The sequence below is a fragment of the Taudactylus pleione genome, unplaced genomic scaffold (genome assembly GCF_031769625.1).
Source record: "Taudactylus pleione unplaced genomic scaffold, aTauple2 ptg000251l, whole genome shotgun sequence".
Lineage (NCBI taxonomy): Eukaryota > Metazoa > Chordata > Amphibia > Anura > Myobatrachidae > Taudactylus > Taudactylus pleione.
Window position 1 is genome coordinate 3,495,890 of NW_028284653.1, and position 20,934 is coordinate 3,516,823.

General features: G+C 40.5%; 1 protein-coding gene across 1 annotated transcript in view; it reads left to right on the forward strand.

Annotated features, from left to right (window-relative positions):
• Positions 1-20,934, forward strand: part of LRRK2 (leucine rich repeat kinase 2) — a 247,136-nt gene that overhangs the window by 51,542 nt on the left and 174,660 nt on the right. Inside the window, exons 14-20 of the mRNA XM_088480191.1 lie at positions 3,834-3,958; positions 5,417-5,550; positions 8,763-8,907; positions 9,862-10,001; positions 16,457-16,585; positions 18,189-18,359; positions 19,092-19,371. Of these exons, the coding sequence (XP_088336317.1) occupies positions 3,834-3,958; positions 5,417-5,550; positions 8,763-8,907; positions 9,862-10,001; positions 16,457-16,585; positions 18,189-18,359; positions 19,092-19,371 (1,124 nt within the window). The remainder of the gene's footprint in view (positions 1-3,833; positions 3,959-5,416; positions 5,551-8,762; positions 8,908-9,861; positions 10,002-16,456; positions 16,586-18,188; positions 18,360-19,091; positions 19,372-20,934) is intronic.

Consider the following 20,934-nt stretch of genomic DNA (forward strand, 5'->3'; position numbering starts at 1 on the left):
GCAGGAGGGGCTGCAAGCCTATTACCAAGAACAGTCAGGGCTTGCGCAAAACAAGCCCAAGGTGGTTCCTGAGAGGTGCTAGGTACAGCAGAGGTTCCAGGGATGGCCAAACATGCAGCACATATCCCATCCTGAAGTACCGCCCCCTCCACCACACCTGCTTTACATCTGGAGCAGGAAAATAGGAGAGGTGCTCCTCTAACAGAGTCCTCCCTGGACATAGTGGTATGTGACACTCCTCTCACAGAAATAAATCTTAAACTGTGAGGTAAATTCCTACACTGACAGTACTGGCACTGAGAGGGCTGGTCAGGAGGAAGAAATAGGGATAGCTAAAATGGCTGACAGGAGAAAAGATCAGAGACACAGCGCTAGCATAAAGTCACATACAATGCAGAAAACAGTGCACTAAGGGTCTCATTCAGAGCCGCTCGTAAGCGGCCGCTCGTTCGCTCCGAGCGATGTTCGCACATCTGCGCATGCGTATGGGTCGTAATGCGCATGCGCCAGACAGTCAGTGCGGTTGGAAATCGTGTGTTCGCAAAATAGCGAGTGCCTGCTAATTTGAGTGACAGGATGAGGCGTTTGTGGGTGGTAACAGGGGAAGGTGCTTGAAAACGGGGAGTGGAGATCCGAACGCAGGCGTGCCAAACGGTCAAAACGGGCGTTTTAAGGGTGTGCATAATTAACAAAGCAGCGTCATCGACCATGTCACTTGGTTGTCTTTTAGCCTGAACTGCTCGCATGATTGCGGTAGGAAAATGCTACCACAAGAATAGCGAGCAGTTCATACGCGTTTCAATGTACTCGATTGATCAAATAAATAGCGGAGATGACGTATGATGCGAACGGCAAAGGGGCGTCTTTACAAAATAGCGAGTGTCCGAAACATGGACGCTTGCTCAGACATAGAGGCGTCAACAGACCGCAAAGAGCGAGCGCTCAATAGCCAGCCCCTTTTTCTGAACGAGCGAGCGCAAATAGCGTCCGGCTCTGAATCAGACCCTTAGTCCATTAAAAAAAAAGACCATCTGCAGTAAAAAAAATTCTCTAAAATTTTTAATTTCAAGAACGCCCTGCTTTCAATACAAATTTTGTTATAGATATTCTTTTTCTTTCCCAGGGCATGCTACCTTAGACAAACTATTTAGTACAGACTTATGCATAAAAGGAATTATCCAATTGTTGTGCATTCATAATTTAAAACACAACTTTTATTAGGGTATTGTAAAAGATTTGTCTTCAACCCATCATTTTTCAAAATGTGTGAAAAAGAATGAAAATGGGATTAAAACTTAAAGCAAGTGGTTGTATTGATTATTTAAAGGACATTATTAATTACAATATCATCCATATAAATAAGCAAATGGATTTAAAATGAGTGTTTAAAATCCACTACAAATAGACAATTCAGTTTTCTTTTTTTTTATTTTTGCATAAATCTTTGCTTAAGTGGTAATAAAGTATTAATCCTTCCTGTGAGGTCAATCTAATTAGGTGTGAGTTGCGAGTTTGTTTCATGAAACTTAAGCTGCAAACACACGTAAAGATTTTCTGTCCAACCATCCAACTAGTTGATTTTTTGGAATGAAAATCTGGTAATGTATGAAAGCAAATGACAATTAGCAATTTGCTCCCAAACGCCGGAAAACGGAAAAAAACTGTCGTTTGAACAAATTATTTAGATCAAACATTTAACAAACTTGTCTGAACGACCATCTTCATCTCTTTTCTGGCATTTAGGAGCAAATTGTTGATCATCAGTTACTCCCATACGTTACCAGATTTTCATTCCAACCAATCAACTAGTTGGATGGTTGGACAGAAAATCTTTACGTGTGTATGCAGCTTTAGACTTCGCACGAATGTGCACACCCGAGAACTCTCCAATCAAATTAAAAATGCCTATTTGAGATAGTCACAGTGAGGATTTGCGAATTGTCTGCCAAATGCGATGAAAGAGAAGTGCATGAAAAAGTGGAGTAACCTTCCTGGACCCTGAAAAATTTAGATTGCAGAATCATAACGAAAGCTGTTGGTGGGCCTAAGGAAAGTGGTGCCAAATTGATTAGTGCATTTTTTTTTTAAAGTAAAAAAAAAGGATAAAAAGCAAACTCTCTTCGTTTACTTTCATATGAAAAAAATAAAATTGCAAAAAAAAAAAAAAATAGGAAAAAATATGCTTTTGGTGTACTATAAGGTGACTAGAAATGTAAAAAAAAAAAATATTTTTCAACAAATAAAATAAAAAAAAAACTATATTTAAATTTGGGGTGCATAAAGCATTAAAGTTGATTTTGAGGTAATTTTTTTTTTTTAAACCCCAAAAATTACCTTTAATTATTAGACTAATTAAGCTAATTGGAAACATTCAATAGCTTAATTAGTCATTGGGGGATGGGGGATTTCCATGGGGTTCTGCATGGTGTCCCGACATTTTTACCTTAAAATAAAGGGCCTCATTCAGACCCACTCGCAAGCGGCTGTCCGCTCGCAAGTGGGTCGATGGTGTGCACTGCGCATGCGCAGGACGGCGGGAGCTCCGTCGTGCGCATGCGCCAGACGCGACGAGCGAAGGACTTTCCTTCGCTCGTTGTGTCTGATCAAAGGGGGCGTGCTGTTGATGTTGATTGACAGCACGCCCCCTTTGGTGGGCGTGCCGGGGGCGTGCCTCCCAGACGGGGGCGTTCCCAAGGGAACGCCTACCGTCAGAAGCCGGCCCACTGACATCACTAGTGATGTCAGTGGGAGTGATTTTGGCTCTGATAGAGCCAAAATCACCTCGGGCCTTGCGGTTGAGAAACTCAACCGCAGGCTCCGGCACGCAGTGGCGATGGTCGCGATGGTCAAGACCATCGCGGCTATCAACCTGCACGCTCGTATAGGCTGTGGGTGGTGACCCACAGCTATACGAGCGTCCAGGAGGACGCTCCATAATTATGGTGGTGGGCCCTGATTCAGAGCGAGCGCTCTGGTCAGAGCGTCCGGCTCTGAATCAGGGCCAAAGATTTAACATCTTTCACCCCCAGGGAGGTGCAAAAGGACAAATGTGAGCTTACTCTTGACTGGTTTAATCCGAGCTGCTGATTTGGATTGTGAAATTAATTTGCAATGCAAATTTGCTGAGAAAACGGCAACTCACATAAATTGGTTTGACCCTATATTTGGTTTTAAGCAAATGCCAGTACATATATATTACCCTTTCCTTTGTTTCACAGCAATCAAAGTCTTAAGGTGTGTATCCACTACGCGACCTTACTGAGCGATTGCACGATTACGACATAGTAATCGTGCAGTTGCTCAGTAATTGGCTGCAAATCGGACATGTAAATGTCAAAAACGTTTTTCACATCTGTCATCACGTCAGGTTCAGCATGTACGGGGATGATGGATGTGCCTACACTGAATGACTGAACATTCAGTGTAGGCACATCACAGACTGTGAAACGACAGCACGATTACAATGTCGTAATCGTGCTCTCGTTTCTCCGTCTATTAGTGGATACGCACCTTTATAGGGAACTAAGTAGATGGAGGTTTTACTCATTACTGCTAGTAGACTTGTTGAGATCTGATCTCTGCTAACAAGCGCCATCTACTGGATTATGCTTTTAAACTCCAGTCATCATGTGTTTGGGGCATCATGGCAGTGCAGGCACTAACAACATTGCATTTCTCTCAAACTAGTTGGAGTGGAGATTTACTGCAGAAATTAAATTTTCACTTATCTTACATATCAAAAAATAAACCTTGATTTCTACTTCACACTGTGGTACTTAACAATGTAAAAAAGCAAATAATAAATATTTGCAATTGATTCACTTTCATTTTAGCTTCTGTAATTTGGATGTGATGACTGTGACTATGACAAGTCTAATGAATGCAATGAAGAAGCACAAAAAAGTGACTGGTGTCCAGCTGGTAGCCCTGCGGGTTATGTTACAGATTATGTTTGATGGTGAGCTCTTTACTTGCTATTGTATCACTCAAAATGTAAATGCAATGTCATACAAGCTCTCATTTTTTAACGTTTACTTCTATGAGCAATGTTGTCTCTGCCTTCTTATATATTCATTCCTGAAATGGGTCCTATTCCTACAGATATTGGCCATTCATAAACATGTGTGGGATATCTCCAAGGATCAGTAGTAAATGGTTACTGTGATTCTTACTATGTTTGATATCCAAAAAACTACTTATACCCCTTTTACACCTAAATCCCAGGTCCAATCTGGGTTATTGAACACTGTTTCAACAGCTCTTCATATCCCCTTCACACTGCACCTTGGACAGGGTTATTCCTGGGTCATCTCTTTTCACACATCACCCGTTTCAGCAAAGCAGTGTATGCCATTAGAAGCTGATGTTTTTTTTTGCAGGCTCACAAAGATGAGGTCCTGATCCACCAATCAGCTCCTTTTACAGGGCAACTCAGCTGCCCTGAGTCACCCGGGTCACACCTTTCAGGTCGCAGGGTATCCGGGTAATCCTGGAAATAACCCTGGTCATGACTAGGCTCATGGACCCAGGACACACAACCCGGGTAGAACCTTTCATACCAAGCCAGGGCTCGGGTTGCCCCAGCAATCCCAGATTAGAAGCTCAGTGTGAAAAGGGTTTATTAGGTGACTTTTATATTCTATGCAAATGTTATGTCCCAGGGTTCCCCTGGCTTTATTACCATCCTGTGGGTGCCTTACACATGGAATTAACCTTTTTATTTAAAATTTCCATGGAGGCAATTCATTATTGAGCGATGTGCCATGGGAACGTCTCATAATGGTGGCACATTCAACTTTGCTCATACCAATAGGGATGGACAGTAATGTGAGCGATATTGCGCTACCATAATTCCAAGTGATGTACATGGCTGTACATTGTGATCGCACATCGCTCGGAATTTGATTCTACTTATTCCCATGTGTCCATATATTATTACATATCAAAGCTATAAACTGGCAAAAATAATTACAGATTTAAGACCGTTTTATCAAATTTGATTTTGCTAGGATACTATTCAGGTAGATTTACTAAACCTTTGAGAGAGATAAAGTACCAATCAATCAGCTCATAACTGTCAGTTTACAGAGCTGATTGGTTGGTACTATATCTCTCTCCAAGGCTTAGTACATCTACCCCACTGGCTTGTATAAAAGGGGATGGAATTGTGACCTATAATGAAAGCAGAGAACAAATAATTTGCTCCCAAGATCTATTTTCTATTTATTTTTTAACAATATTTAAAAAGATAAAGGATGTAGCTTTTGAATAGACATTCCTAGAAATATGGACATTCCCACTGAGTAAAACCTTTTATCAAAAATGTAGCTTGAATGCGTCAGACATTAATTATAAATGATCATTAATGTACAACCATTTATATTATGTATTTAGCAAACAAATTTATTTTTTTCAGACACAAAATTAGATGTGCCAAATGATACAGTGAAAGCAGAAGAATCTATTTCTCTAAATCTTCCACTTAAAGTCATCAAGAACCAGTGCTTACTTGAAGGAACCCATAAATTAATTTTACAAGCTCTCAACAAAGTATGTGCTATGAAATTATGTATGTCTAATTGTGTCATATTGATTGCTGTGATGTGTATTAACCACCAGAAGCAGGCTTCACTTAAAACCATTTTAAATGGGATTACAAGTCTAATCCTTCTTACTCATTGAAGAGGCGAGTTGATAAGGGTGTTATGTTACAATTTTCTGAAAAATTACTTTTTTTAATGTATGATAGTGTTATAACATAGTAACAATGCTATTTTAAATGTTGGTATTTATTTACTGATATATGTTGGTGCTGTGTACAATTGTCAAGTCAGTTGTTAGTCTAATTAATTTTTAACTGTAAATATCTCTGTTTCTTCTAAACGTAACCTAAAACCTTTATTCGCTCACCAATTGTTTTGTTGCTACAACCCTTTACCAGTCAGTTGCTCTCTGCTCTCAGACCACTCAACAAAGTTGCACCTGGCGTTCCTCTTTCTGTTTTCTTTATTGCCCATTTGTATATACATATTACTTCACATTTGTGTGTTATGATTTGTGTGTTTAAGATGACCAGTGGTCTCACAGACACCTACAGATGTTTCCTCACTCGCCTTTGCTGCAGTCGCACCAAACAGCTCCTCTCGGCATGCCTGGTATCCGTGAGACTCTGCTAGTGCCGGGCATATTTTTTTGCATCTTTTTTTGCTGAAAATTAGTCTAATGCGATGGGACTAGGACGCACCAGGAGACTGCGCTGATGAATGTAATATGTGACACTTGTATATCTGTGTGCAACGGAGTCTATCAATCGGCATACAAAGTGCTACGATGCAGTGGCTGCAGCTTTTTTCCACACCAAGTTCCGTTTTCAGTCTCCATTGCACACAGATATACAGTCTTGCGTCCTAGTCGCATTGCATTGGGATGCATTTTTGATAAAAAAGACGCCTGGCTCGTATGGAGGCTAGATGAGCAAGGACACATAGTCCTGAAGTATAATCCACAGTTATAGCATAGTCCTGAAGTATAATCGACAGTTTCTCAAATCTGATAGTACAGTGTGTGCCCACATACATCTATCCTCCATGCGCTACAAGTCGTGCCACACATAACGTGGGAGCTCAGTGTGATTCGGTAGCGTGAAGAGTTTTTTGTACTTCTTTTTATCTTCAAATGTGTCTTATTCGCAAAACGGTGTGAATATCTAGCACAAGCAGCTTCTGCTGATTGAAATGATATGCAGCATGCCTATGTTCTGTGAGCGAGTGCGGGTGTATCTGCATGCGAAATGCTACGTTAGTGTCAGCGACGGTAACACTGTAACGTAGTGTTTAGCATGCAGATACACCCGTACTCGCTCAGAGAACATTGGCATGCTGCATATCATGCTGCTTGTGCTGTCTATTTGCGAATAAGACGCATTTGAAGGTAAAAAGACGCACAAAAAGATGCTTGGTGCTATTTGATGCATGATGCGACTAGAAGGGCTGTTGACTGCGCCAGGAGGCTAGATGTATGTGGACCCATCTGTATCTTTCACTGCCAGGGAGGAAAAGACAAAGGGCCTGATTCAGAGAACTGCGCAATGCCGATGTTTTCATAGTTGAGCGATTATAGTCCATCTGCGCATACATCACAGTGCACTACGCATGCGCAAAAGTACATTACCTTAGTTGTTCGCAGAGAATATTTATTCACAGTATAATTGTAGGGAGAATTTGGGGAGGTAACTGGGAGTGTCTGCTAAAAACGCAGGCATCTTATGACGTTTCGGGGGCGTGTCACACCTGCATTTTGACAACCTAACAATTCCCCTGCTTACTCCTTACATCATCTCGTGTTAGCACCCACCAGTCCTGCACTACTACACCTCTTTTTTTCTGCTGGTTTATTCTTTTTCCCCATGTGTCCTAACTTTTACTAACTGTAATAAGGTCTGTTTATTCCACACTAGATAAGAACTTATATTTTCAGACAGAAAATCAGCTGGCTTGCCATTACATTTATTACTCATGAATGTGGCAATTTTACATTCCTGAAGGTTTATACAGCATAGGTGTGATTGCACATGTGCCCTTTGTATTACTTTCCCTTTATTTCCTACTAGATTGTACATTCTAGTGAGCAGGGCACTTCCACTATTTATCTCTAGCTATATTCCTGCTTTGTCATCATTACACATTTACTTTATTCCCTTTCTGCATTGCTCTGAATTTTTAATAAATATGTTGATAATATTTAACATATTACCATACTTAGAGGTATATTTACTATAAAGTGCAGGTTTTTAGAAGTGGAGATGTTGGCCATATAAACCAATAAGATTCTATTTAACATTTAACTAGCACCTTCTAGAAGATAATAACTAGAATCTGATTGGTTGCTATGGGCAACAACTCAACTTCTAAACACCTGCAGTTTAGTAAGTATACCCCTTAGTGTAAGCAAAGAAGTATGTGGTAAAGATAGGAAATATGCCTTAATATATTATGCATTTGTATTATTAAACATTTAGTCCTATTACAATAATTTATACTGAATAATCTAATGGGCATTGTTGGGATTATTGCAACAAGATAAACTTAATTACAAAGAGTCATTGGTGCTGAATCTGAGTTGGACACGTATTTGCATCTTCTGCTGCAGTTGTGTCAGAAACTTTATGCTAATTCTGCTACAATGCCCTTCCCTGTTGTACTTCTGTGCTTCCCATTGTGCAAGAACAAAGATGCCCACTGTCAGCGCCTTTAGACGGTCAAATACCGATTGGTGCATCTTAACACGCCACCATTGGTTGAAACTTGCAGCAGCTCTTTGGTAGGTGCCTATTCTCCAGTGTGAGCTATGAAGCACCTTTGTATGCTAAACACGCGCAACACTTACATACGATGCAACATCACCGTGCTTCCGATTAGTCAACCCCCTATCATCTGCCAGGAACGCCCAATACATTTCTAATACATTTCTAATAAATTTTTGGCACTGTGCATCTGATTCTGTATTGCAAAGTGCACTTACAGTTGAGTGCATGCACGGTGCAACTTAGATGTATGGACAGCAGGAAAACATGGCTTCTCTGCTCCGACACGGGCAGTGCGTACGACTCCCAATCAGCACTATTGTGAGGACATCAATAAGAATATATCTTTGAAATGTGGCAAAGTAGAATCTAAATTTATATGACTATTGTATATGCTTTTTACCAAGGCACAAATCATAAACAGTCATTTTTTTTATATATACATTTTTTGTGTCTTCAGTTTACTGGCAATCCTGCTATACAGGAATGTGGTCTTAAAGTACTGGGGTGTCTGTCGGACTGCTCGGGAGCTTTGGAATTGCTGTCACAGCATGGAGTTTTGGATACTATCATACATACTATCCAGATGTACCCAGGAAACCCAGGTTAGGAACATTGTGAAATTCTCATTAAGCTATTTTTTTTTTTTTGGCTTCATAACAAGAAATATTAAAATGTTTAATTTTGTTATTGGTGAAGAATTATACAATTTGTTTGTATGGCATAATAGATTCCATACTATAAATAATATACATATTAGAGTCACCAAGGAGTTGTGTGACCTTCTAAAAACTTGGGTGTAGGTTAAGTAACATAAAGGTCAGATACACAGCAGATCACAGTTGTTTCTAATGCCTGTCATCATTTACAGCAGAGGGTGCAATCTTTCTTTATAATAAATAAGTACCAATAGTGAGTACTAAGTGTATGACATCAGAGCCTAGAGGCTGGTTGTGACTCGCATACTGCTGTGACCTCTTTAGCGTCTTTTGCCGTAGTCGAGTCTGCGACTTTATATACTAATTCTAGTATCAGCCCTTCCCCTGGTGTACATGTGTTCCTCTGAATGTGTAGGGACTGAGACGCCCAATTTGTATGTCTTTAGATGCTACAAATAGATGCACCACTGAAACTTTAACCTGCCCCATATTGGAGTATGGCTTCCAATATAAGTGATTTAAGTGTCTCCGTTCGCAACCAGTTGGGTGCTCATAATTCGGAACATATGCGTGTATTTGAATAGCCACCTGTCAGTCACCGCCCAAAAATGCACAGTACATTTCCATTACATTTCTAAGATCATGCATCTCAATCGCAACTGCATATGCCATTTGCGACGCATGTGTTGTGCGAGTTTTTAGACTGGTGCATAGTTGAAAAACATTGTCTATTTGAGCGAATATTGCATTGCGTGTTATTCAGAATAAGGCCCTTATCGTTTATTATTTTATAGGAGTTTTTTCACATCAGCGGTATATTACGTGTATAGTATGTAACCCCCTTTCATTGGATTTAATCATTACATTGTGGCTTTACTTCTATACCTACCCATCTTTCAGAAATCCAGTACTTTGGTTTCTATCTCTTGTCATATTTGGTTACGAGAAGAAACTTGTGTATTGCAACAATGCATCTTTTATCAACTCATCTGGTTACTACATTACAACGTTATAAGGATGTTGTCAAGGTACAAGTGGAGGTAAAGTATATTATACTAAAATTCAACTAAAAAATTAAATTTTGGACTGGTAAAAAGGCTCATATTAGAGTGGTTAAATGGGCCAGCTCAAGACTAATGGGGACATTAATCTCCCTGATGCTGTTGCTTATAATCAAGCCACACTCTTGTTATTTAAGGGACTAGTTAATTAATAAACATAATTATGCCAACAGTACACATTAAATTTTTTTTTATATATACCTGCCATTTTGTCAGTGTCCTTGCTGCTCATGCTAGGTCTCACTTTACCACCCCATTTTATTGATAAATACCTGCTCAGGGAGACACAGAAGATTTGGTGCATTCTACTTTACAAATTTAAAATTATCCTTCATTATTCTATTCACTTGCCATTTTTAGGAAATCCTGATTTTGAACAGAGAAGGGCTTTTTATCCTTTTTACTTGTGTGAAAGAGAGGGGCTGTCCTCAGTGTTCCAACTTACTGATTCTCAGTTAGGTAGATGTACTAAAAGCAAAATGCGTCCGAAACTCCGGAAACTACAGTCTTGAGTTTTAGCCGCATTCCCCATATGTACCAAGCTCCGGAATGCATCACCTTCCGGAGCTTGGACCCGTTAGGCAACGCCATCTATAGATGGCATTGCCTGATAGAAGCCTATGAGCTTCTCTTCGCAATGTTTCCTGAGAGGGATCCATTCGGAATCCCCCCAGTGTCCCCCACAGCGTGTACGCCAACCGGTGCATACGCAGAAGGACTTCTGGATCATAAACCCGGAAGTTCAATCATTGCAAATTGCAGCTCTTTTCATAAAAGCTGTCTTTTGCACTTTTAATTGCAATTCTAAGTGCATACCGGTGTTGTTAACAATTTTGGTTTACATTTCTCTACTACTTGGGTTGTACAACCGCACAGGTTAATTTTGATATTCTCTCCAGTAGTTGTGTAAAATTATAGTAATATATCTATGGAGAGGTGCTACCTGCTAACAAATTGTACATAGGCACAGACTACTGTGTACAAATCAAAAGTAGAGATGAGTTTATAATTAAAACATAACTTTTATTATCAATCTCTTTTCTCAAGAACATTTAATATGGTGAAATAGTAAAAAAAAAGAAGTGTGCAAAAGAAGTGTGTTTAAAATACACAGGGAATAGCCAATATTCTATAAATTAATTGTGTAGGATTGGCTACACCGATGAGAATGTATCAATTGAATGTCAATAAGTATTGTTGAATGAAACTTTGGGGTTGATGTATCAAGCAGTGAAAGAGTGGAGATGTGAACTAGTGGAGAAGTTGCCCATAGAAACCAATCAGCTTTGAGGTAGCATTTATCCAGTACATTCTATAAAATAATAGGTAGAAGCTGATTGGTTGCTATGGGCAACTTCTCCAATGGTCCACATCTCCACTCTCTTCACTGCTTGTTACAGCAACCGGTTAGTTACATAAGAGGTGTAATACCAATCACTAGTTGTATTTATATGTCCACCAATAAATACAAAACCTGTTTTACCAACCGTGGTTTGTGTCTTCTACCAGTGTTCTATACTAGAATAATGTAAGTATCTCTCAGGTCTCCGGAGTGCCTAGAGGGTTGATAAATTATGAGGAGTAAAGTATGATATTAATTAGGATTGTGTCAACCCCTATGTATGGTTTATTTCTAACCAGATTGCATTTGTCGTAACTTAAAGTGGTTACTATAGTTTGATGTTTAATATTACAGCCGGTCTCATCATGCTTATAATATACTGGAGTATACTGTAGGTTAATGTTTCAGCACTGATATGTGAGGGATTAGTTACGGCAGTAGTTGGGATTGTTTCAACCCCTTGAAGGAATTTGCTTGTCTCAGTATCATTAATTAAGTTTTGTGATTGAATTGGGCTGTCTTAGTCCTAAAAGGGTTATAACCACTAATTCCCTTTCTCAGTGATGAGACTCACTGCAATATTGGACTCAAGTGTATAATCACGGTAAAAAGTAAAACCATAATGATTGATATTAAGAGGCAAATTCATTCAAGGGGTTGAAACAGTGCTAATTAATACAGCATGTAATCCCTCGCATACAAGGGTTTACATTCTAACCTCCAATATACTCCAGTATATCACAAGCGGATCGTGATAAGCCTGACTGCTATATCACACATCTGCTACAGCATTAAGTATACTTGCTATTTTTACACCAACCTATTTAAGCGGAGACACCCAAAAGTATTGTTTATTTGATGGGTTAATTTATACTCCACAGTATATACTGCACTTTTGCACGACCACTGTGTCCACTATTATATGTATATGCTTTGTTCGAATTAATGCTAAAGTATATTATCTGTACTAAAATTTGGATTTTTTTGCCAGGGGGATCTATGTCTAATTTATTATTATTATTATTATTATAATTTATTTTATGGCCCCACAAATGTTCCACAGCGCCTTACAAAGTACATAAACAAATTGTAGACAAGCGACTTACAGAACAATACAATATAGGACCAGGACATGGATAATATATATTGCTACATTAGCAACAATAACACCCAGATAAGCAACAGAGCATAAGCAACCAAGTGTTAGGTGCCCTAGTGGTGAGTAAGAAGTAGATGAAACTAATGTAGGTAGAGGTACAAGAGGGTAGAGGCCCTGCTCGTAAGAGCTTGCAGTCTAAAAAGGAGGGGAAGACAAACAGGGGTGACACAGATGGGGTAGATGGGGAGGAAGGAGCATGTATCAGGGAGTTAGAATGATAGCTGGAAGGCTTTGATGAAGTAATGGGTCTTGAGAGCCCAATTGAAGGATTGCTAAGAGGTGGAGAGTCTGATGAGGAGTGGGAGAGAGTTCCAGAGGTGGGGTGCAGTGCAGGCAAAATCTTGGAGGAGGAAGTAATCAGCTGGCATGACAGGCGGTGTGCATTAGTTGAACGAAGAGAGTGGAGAGGAGAGTGATAAGGGGTTTCCATAACTAATCACATATTGAATATGGGCTATTTTAGTCCTAAAAATGTTATAACTACTAATTCCCTTTCTTAGTGTCAAGGCCAATTATAATATAGGACCACAGCCTGTGATCACTATATAAAGTTAATGATCCTAAGAGAGGCAAATTCCTTCAAGTGGTTGAAACAATCCAACACTACTGCACTATCTAATCCCTCACATATCAGGGTTTAAACTGTAACCTACAATATACTCCACTACTGTATGTTATAAGCTGATCGTGATTAGGCCGGCTGTAACATGGAAAATTAACCTACTGTATAGTTACCTCTTTATAGTGAAGTTACGAACAAAGAGATATGAGGAGAAATAAATCGTATGTTGGTGTTGACACAATCCTAATTAATATCACACTTTTCTCCTCGTCGGATCTCATTGTTTTAGTTTGGAAAGCTGACTGCTCGGATCCAATCAACGGCCACCACCATGGTAACAGGTCGATGGTAGGCTGAGAATGGATGTCTCTCAGCCAACCAGTGACCTGTACCATGGTAGCGGCCACTGTTTGGGTCTGACAAGCTGCATGTGGGAGACACCGCTCCACCAGGCCGCCGCAAACTTCTGGGCGCCCGCTATGATGTATATTACTAATATGCATCTCAGCAGCCGGCACCCGGCTCTGGTGTGGTACCCATTTGCAGCAACATCACGTAAGTGACACCATAACATTGCTATGTTGCCTATATGCCTGTGCCAGAGTACTGCAGCCGGTTGGAGAGGGGAGGGGCTGAGCTCAGGATTCCTCAGACTCGCAGCTGCAATAGGTGACCCTTGGAGAAACTGAGCTGTGGTGAGGCGGGGGAAGGGCACTATATAAAAAATGGATATACAGACTAGGAGGAGGTGAGACCCAAAAATTATTATACATAGACTAAGGCATAATAATTAATATACATACAGAGGACTTTGGGGGGGGAGATGCATTAATTAATATACCGACTAGGAGAGGGTAAATTAAAGGTATATGTGGAGGGAACTAATACAGGATTTAACAATATATTAAACACTGTTGATGTCAAATAAACAGTTTTCCTATTTTCTGATTTATTGTGAGACAGGTGTGTACAATGATGTTGTCAACTTCATTATTTTGTGTAAGAAGGGTGCACCCACTTCTTCTCAGGTGTAGCGAGTCCCGCCTCTCTGCAGGAAATTGTAATAACTCGAAATAACTATATAGGAGAGATTTTAATGGTGGATTTCTTCCTACAAGTTCCCCTCGGCTAAAGTTCAGAATATGGGGTACACTTACCCCTTACTATATATATATATATATATATATATATTATTTAGACTCCAGTTAATGCTGAGTTCCTAGTATTCATGAGTTTGGGTTGCCAACCACAGATATTTATAAGAACTGATGGGTGTACAACATTGCTAACAGTTAACTCCTTACTTGACAACACTGGAGGTTAGTTCAATACATGGGAGATTCTGAAAGTATATGATTAGTACTAGAGGTGTAATTTGTATAAGGTGTCTGTTGTGTGGCGTAATGTGTATAAGAGCTCTGCTGTCTGGTGGAACTCTGCTGTGTGGTGTAATGTATATAAGTCTCTCTGCTGTGGTGTAGCTTGAATAACAAACACTACTGTGCGGTGTAATCTGCCGTGTATTTGTGCCGCTGCTCTGTCACTTAGTTGAACTAGCCAGCTCGCTGCAGCCAATATTGTTGAAAAGTTTAAAATATTATTGTGAGGTGGTCAAAATTGACTGTAAATGACTGTAAATTAATGCTATTGAGGTTAATAATACTCTAGGAACAAAAAAAGGCCCAAATTATGTGATTTTTTTTCGTTTTTTTTCGACAATTTAAAAAAACCCCCAAAACATTCACGACATTTTGGCAAAACCAAAACCGGATGACAACTTAGAACAAAAACCAGCAAAAATGGTCCAGTGCAAAATTTCACTGATTCCCCGTATAATCAGTGATCATCGAGGGCCGATGTTTGGCATTTCTGACCAGTGTAACGGCAAATTGGTGAAATGGCCGTCTGATGTATGAGGCCCTTTACACTTAAATTATTCTAGTGTAGGACACAAGCATAAAACACAAACCACGATTGGTAGGACAAGTTTTGTGTTTTATTGGTAGACCTACAACTAGTGATTGGTAAAACACCTCTGTTAGTAATAAACTCATTCAACAATACTTATTGACATTTATTGGTGCATTCTCATCGTGTACCCCATCCTACGCAATTATTTATTCCCTGTTTGTTTTAGACACACTTTTCTTTTGTACACTTCTTTATTTTAATATTTCAGCATATTAAGGGTTCTTGAGAAAATACTTTATTAATTGATAATAAAAGTAATTTTTTCATTATAAACTCCTCTCTACTTTGGATTTGTGCAGGACTGACTACCTTCTTTCTCTGTTTTTGTTGCCTACTTCGGTTGTGTTCCTGCATGCCTCGGGAATGGGGGATATTTGTCCTATTTGTATTATATCATAGCCGCCAGGATGAAATGCCGACACCGGAAGCCCAACCGAGGAGAATCCCGACCCTATCCCTAACACTCTCTTAGGGGTGCCTAAATCTAACCCATCCTCCTGCACCCTAAACCTAACCTTACTGGGGGGTGCCTAACCATAACCTGCTGCCAGTGGTGCCTACCCCTAACCCCCCCTTCCCCTAGCCTAACCCTTCACCAGGGGTGCCTAAGCCTAACCCTTCCACCCCTGCGGCTAAGTGCTAAGGACGGCTGGGCTCATCTCGTTCGGTCCGGCGTCCTTTGACATTCCGGTGACGGGATTAAGATAGGTGTTGATAATTCGACACCTATCTTAAGTCCCTAGTCGGGCTTCTGCTGTCGGGATATAGACCGGCGGCATTTAGTATGTTGGTCTATAAACTACATTCCCTTTCATACACCTTTTTGTCACTTTATGTTTTGTACCTTTCACCTTTGATACAACATCTTTAGATGCCCTCTTACCTGGGTGGGGCTGCCGCTGCTGCTGGCTTGGGTCCCGGCGCCTGTTCAATGAATCTGGCAGGTGTCAGGACCGGCGCATGCGCACGCTTAACACCAGCTTCTCGGGGCTGCATTGTTTGCAGCCCCGAGTAGCCCTGAAAGGCTGCTCGAAAGGCAGAGGTGCGGTTGATTGCAGCCCGGACTGGCAGTCCCAGGGGAAACGACTCCTCCCCCTGGCTGCCTGTCTTCAGCGTGACTGGCAGGTAGCGCTTTCAATGGGAAGCCACCTCCAGTCACAGTGAAGCCAGTGCAGTTACGGGCTGCACTGGCTCACTGAAGTGGCAAATTTTACTGGGGGAGGGGGGCGCTGCAGCCTTGCAGCTCCTAGGTAAGATCCACCACTGACTGCTACCCTGTCTCTGTACTTGTAACATGCCTTGTTTAAGATTGTGCTTCACCTTGTTCCATGACTGTATTTTTGTCTCCTTATCTTTGTGTTTGTTGTGATACATTTATTATTATCCTTTTTCTTCTTTAGGGTTTTCGAACTGCCTTAACACTGATGAAGCTGTCTCAAAGTTTTGCAAAGCTTTTAGATCTAGAAGATTTTGATACTGTACTTTTCTACCAGATCTCCATGTGCTTGGCAAACAGACGGGATCTGAAAGTAACCCCTCTCTTGTATTTTTTTTTACTTTACTGTAATTGGCGTGTGTATGCATGTGTGTGTATATATAATATATATATATGCACACACACACACAGAACGTTTCAATCGCCATTGGCCCAAAAGTTTTTCTTAGAACATTTAAAGTAATTTAATGAACTGTGACACAGACATTCCTTGGTCTATGAGAAACATGAGAGTCATAGCAAGTGTTGAAAGTGTTCGCCATTAGCATCCAGGCAAGCTTGAACGCGTCACTTCATGTTATGGATGGTTTTAACCAACATATTGCTTGTGGAAACTCCCATCTCCTGTGACAGTTAATACAAGGACTTCTGCGGGGATGTCAGTAGACTGTTTTGCACTTCCTGCACCGTTGCTACTGCCATTTTCGAACTGCCTCCTCCATGAACATCCAATAATGTTCCAGTGGTTTTCAGTTTTTTCACCAGATACTGATGGTGAATTTTTCCGGTTGTTTCTGACCTTTACATTGCTCTATAATTTGTCTTTGGCATGCCTTTATCGTCTCAGTTTTCCAGTACATCTGGACAATAAATACGCTTTGTTCTGCTGTGTACTGGTTCGTATCGGCACGTCACACACAGACACGATGACTAGCAGTGGTGGCTGCATTCTAAAATTCAAATAGGGAACCACACCAACTGCCATCCTCACTGGCAGTTGGTGTGGCTCCCTAATTACATTTTGGACTGTGCTGTTGACTTGGGTGGTGAACAGCTGGCCTTCATTTCATGCATGTGTGAACAGCTGGCCTGCATACTAATGGAGAACACTTTCAATACTTGCTATGACTTCCCCATGTTTCTCATAGACCAAGGTATGTCTGTGTCACATTTCACTAAATTACATCAATTACTATAAAAGTTGTAAGAAGAACTTATGGGACAATAGCGAGTAAAACACCCTGAATATATATGTGTGTGTAAACTATAAAAAAAAAAAAAGATCTTTACAATGAGACTAATTTGTACTTCACATACATTTTTGTTTTAGTTTGTGTGTGTATGTATGTATGTATGTATTATTACTTTTAAGACCTCTCCCGACTACTTCTTTGGAGCACAATATCCTGGGAGACCCCTTCCATTTGTTCAGCCTCATGGGAGCCTTCTGCTTACAGCTCCATCTGCTGGCTAACCTATGTAATCATTTTATATGTGTTGGGATCTGACACTGTGTTAAAGTGACAATAACTTCTTAATTGAAAGTAAGCTTTGGTCTTTCAGACAGCAGTTGGCTATATTTGCTACCACCGTACTGGATCCAATATTGCTCAGAGATATGATTATGAAACATGACCAGCAGAGGTCACCTATAAATGTTGGTGGAGGGACCTTCGCCACCGTACTAGTAGTAGTACAGTATTTTTTAATTTGCCCTGAAAACATCAACAAACTTAAATATTTTGCAATTAGTTAAAGTATCTTTAGGAAAGATGTTTTCACGTAGCTTAATCAAACCAAAATCTGCCAATTACAGATAACTGTTTCTAATGAAAAATATTATACACACATTTGTTTGATATAAATAGTGTTTTCTACTAAATAAGATCTCCCTAACTTTTTTGATATTGGTTTAGTTTCAGACTTTGTGCTATCGCTGTTTTGCTGAGATGACTTCGGATGACAAATTGAAAAACAATTTGCTCGTGAAGGCATGTGCTGAAAATGACATGGTTCTAGTGGAAAGCTTGCTCTTGTTAGGAGCAGATGTCAATAACAAAACAAAGCATACCGCTTTACTCATTCAGGTACTCTACATGTTTTATATGCCATAGCTGCTGTTATCTTTTTGTATTCAGAACTTTTGATAGAATTTTCAACTGGTGGATATAATTGTGTCGGGATGCGGTCAGAATGCCGACGCCAGAATCCTGTCACTTAAGATACCGGCACCGACATCCCAACTGCAGGGGTCCCGAAGGTAAGTACTGGGGTTAGTGGGAGGGTTATGGTCAGGGTTAGGTACTAGGGGGAGGGTTAGGTTTAAGCTGCGGGGAGGGAGGGTTAGATTTAGGCACGGGGGAGAGTAGGTTAGGTTTAGTCTGCAGGGAGGGTAAGGGTTAGGTTAGGAGTACCTACCATTAGGCATCAGCATTGTGACCTGATCGGGATGCCAGAATCGGGTTTTTGACCATATGGGATCCATAGCGCCAGCATCCCATCCCTATCCCATTTCTATGTTCTAGTGATCCTTGCCGGGTTTGCAAGATTTATTTTCACGTTGTTACTTCATGTTGGTTTATTTCTTTTGTTGAATAACTAATGACAAAGTAATATCTGTTATGAGTTGCTAGTCACAAAAGATTTTTAGGACTTGATGACGTCTAGATGATTATTAATTCTGTCCTGATATACAACAACACAGATTTGAAAGTGGGTGTTTGTACTATTTTTCATGTCTCTAAATCAGTTGCACATTTCTTGTTATAGGAGGAATTTACATTCTTACGACAACACTTATTTTGTTTTTTCTTCAATAGGTTTGCGAGAAGGGTACCAATCCTAAACTTGTGGAGCTATTGTTAAATCATGGAGTTCGTGAGCAGGATGTGCAGAAAGCCCTCCAAGTCAGCATTATGAAATGTAATAATGAGATAATTAGCTTGCTCTTAAAAAAGCTTGGCTTAGACGTGGCCAATAACAGCATTTGCCTGGGAGGTTTCCATATGGGCAAAATAGAACCTTCATGGATTAATCTACTGTTCTCAGAAAAAAATCCCACATTAAGACTTCCTTCAGTAGATCATGAAGGAAAGCAAGGTATGTTTTTGTGAGTGTTTTTTTTTTTGCCTTTCTGCTTTAATAATGTTATTTGTTATCATACTTATCAAGATTCATAAAGGCAATACAGGTTGAGTCTCCCATATCCAAATATTCCGAAATACGGAATTTTTTTGCCATGACTGAGATAATGAAACCTTTGATTTTTGATGGTTCAATGTACACAAACTTTGTCTAAGGCACAAATTATTAAAAATATTGTATAAAATTACCTTCAGGCTGTGTGTATAAGGTGTATATGAAACATAAATGAATTTCATTTCTGTATACAAACTTAGTTTGAACCACAAAATTATTGAATATATTGTATAAAATTACCTGCAGTCTGTGTGTATAAGGTGTACATAACACATAGCTGCATTCTGTGTGTATATTTGGGTCCTATTCCCAAGATATTTCATTATGATATGCAATTATTCCAAAGTACGGAATATTCCGTTATCCAAAATACCCCTGGTCCCAAACATTTTGGATATGGGAGACTAAACCTGTGTTAGGATAAATTAAGCTCTATTGCCATATATGCCCACTTTCCATCCAATAAAAACAACGTTTTGGTGAAACTCTGCTCACTTCAATCTTGTAAGCCTTCCCCCCACATTTCAATGTCCAGAACTTTCTAGCTGAAATCAGACTGTTGGGGGGTATGTGACCAGTATACCTTAAATAGAAGAAACCTTTTATTTCAATTAGCACACCCGCACATACAGTATTTCTAAAGTCCTAAATAACTTAAAAGTTTGACATAATATTCAAGTTTGCTATGTTGCAAGGATAATAACGCAAGGGCACTTAAAGTCAGTCAAGGAGGATCCCCCTATCCCGAGGTCTACAGTCCAGACCAGGCCACAACCTCCCAGAGAACTTAGAAGAAATGAGTACGGCCTCCCCGAAACCACCAGTAGATGAGTAGGAAGAAACATGGAGCAGAAGAGCCGGAGCTCATGCTGATGTCTCTTTAAGTGGGCAGAATTGGAACTAGATTGCAACATGCCGCTATAACTCTTCCTGCTTCTCCTTTTTACCGAGGCGAAGCAGGAAGCACTACTGACGAAATGCATAAACATCTCGTTTGCCGGAGTGGGTGAGTGAAACCCCCCCACCTCCGGAGATCCCTGCCAGAGCCCACAGCTCACAGAAACGGCACAAGCTCCCAAAATGGTGGATGGCGGAAGCCAAAGCAGAAGACTAATGCTGCGGAGCCCACTTTCACACAGAAGCAGAGGTAGCCAGGGAGCAGTGTACTGCAGGAGCTGCAGGACCTTGGAGAAAACCCCAAAAACCAGCAGAATAGCAAGCTGGAAGTAGCAGCGCCGGTGTCCCTGCATCCAGTATAGAGGGAGGCCCCTAGAATGTACGGAGCGGTGGTGATAGAGACCTGTGGGTCCGGAGCCCAGTAAATGCACCCAAGGGCATCAAGAGACGGTCCGGAGAGGAGGTAAGAGAAGTCCTCCGTTGGCTACAGGATGGGTAATGTGGATACACAGGGTGCAGACTGCCATGACTCACGTCTTACTCAACGCATGTCCGGGCCATACTCCA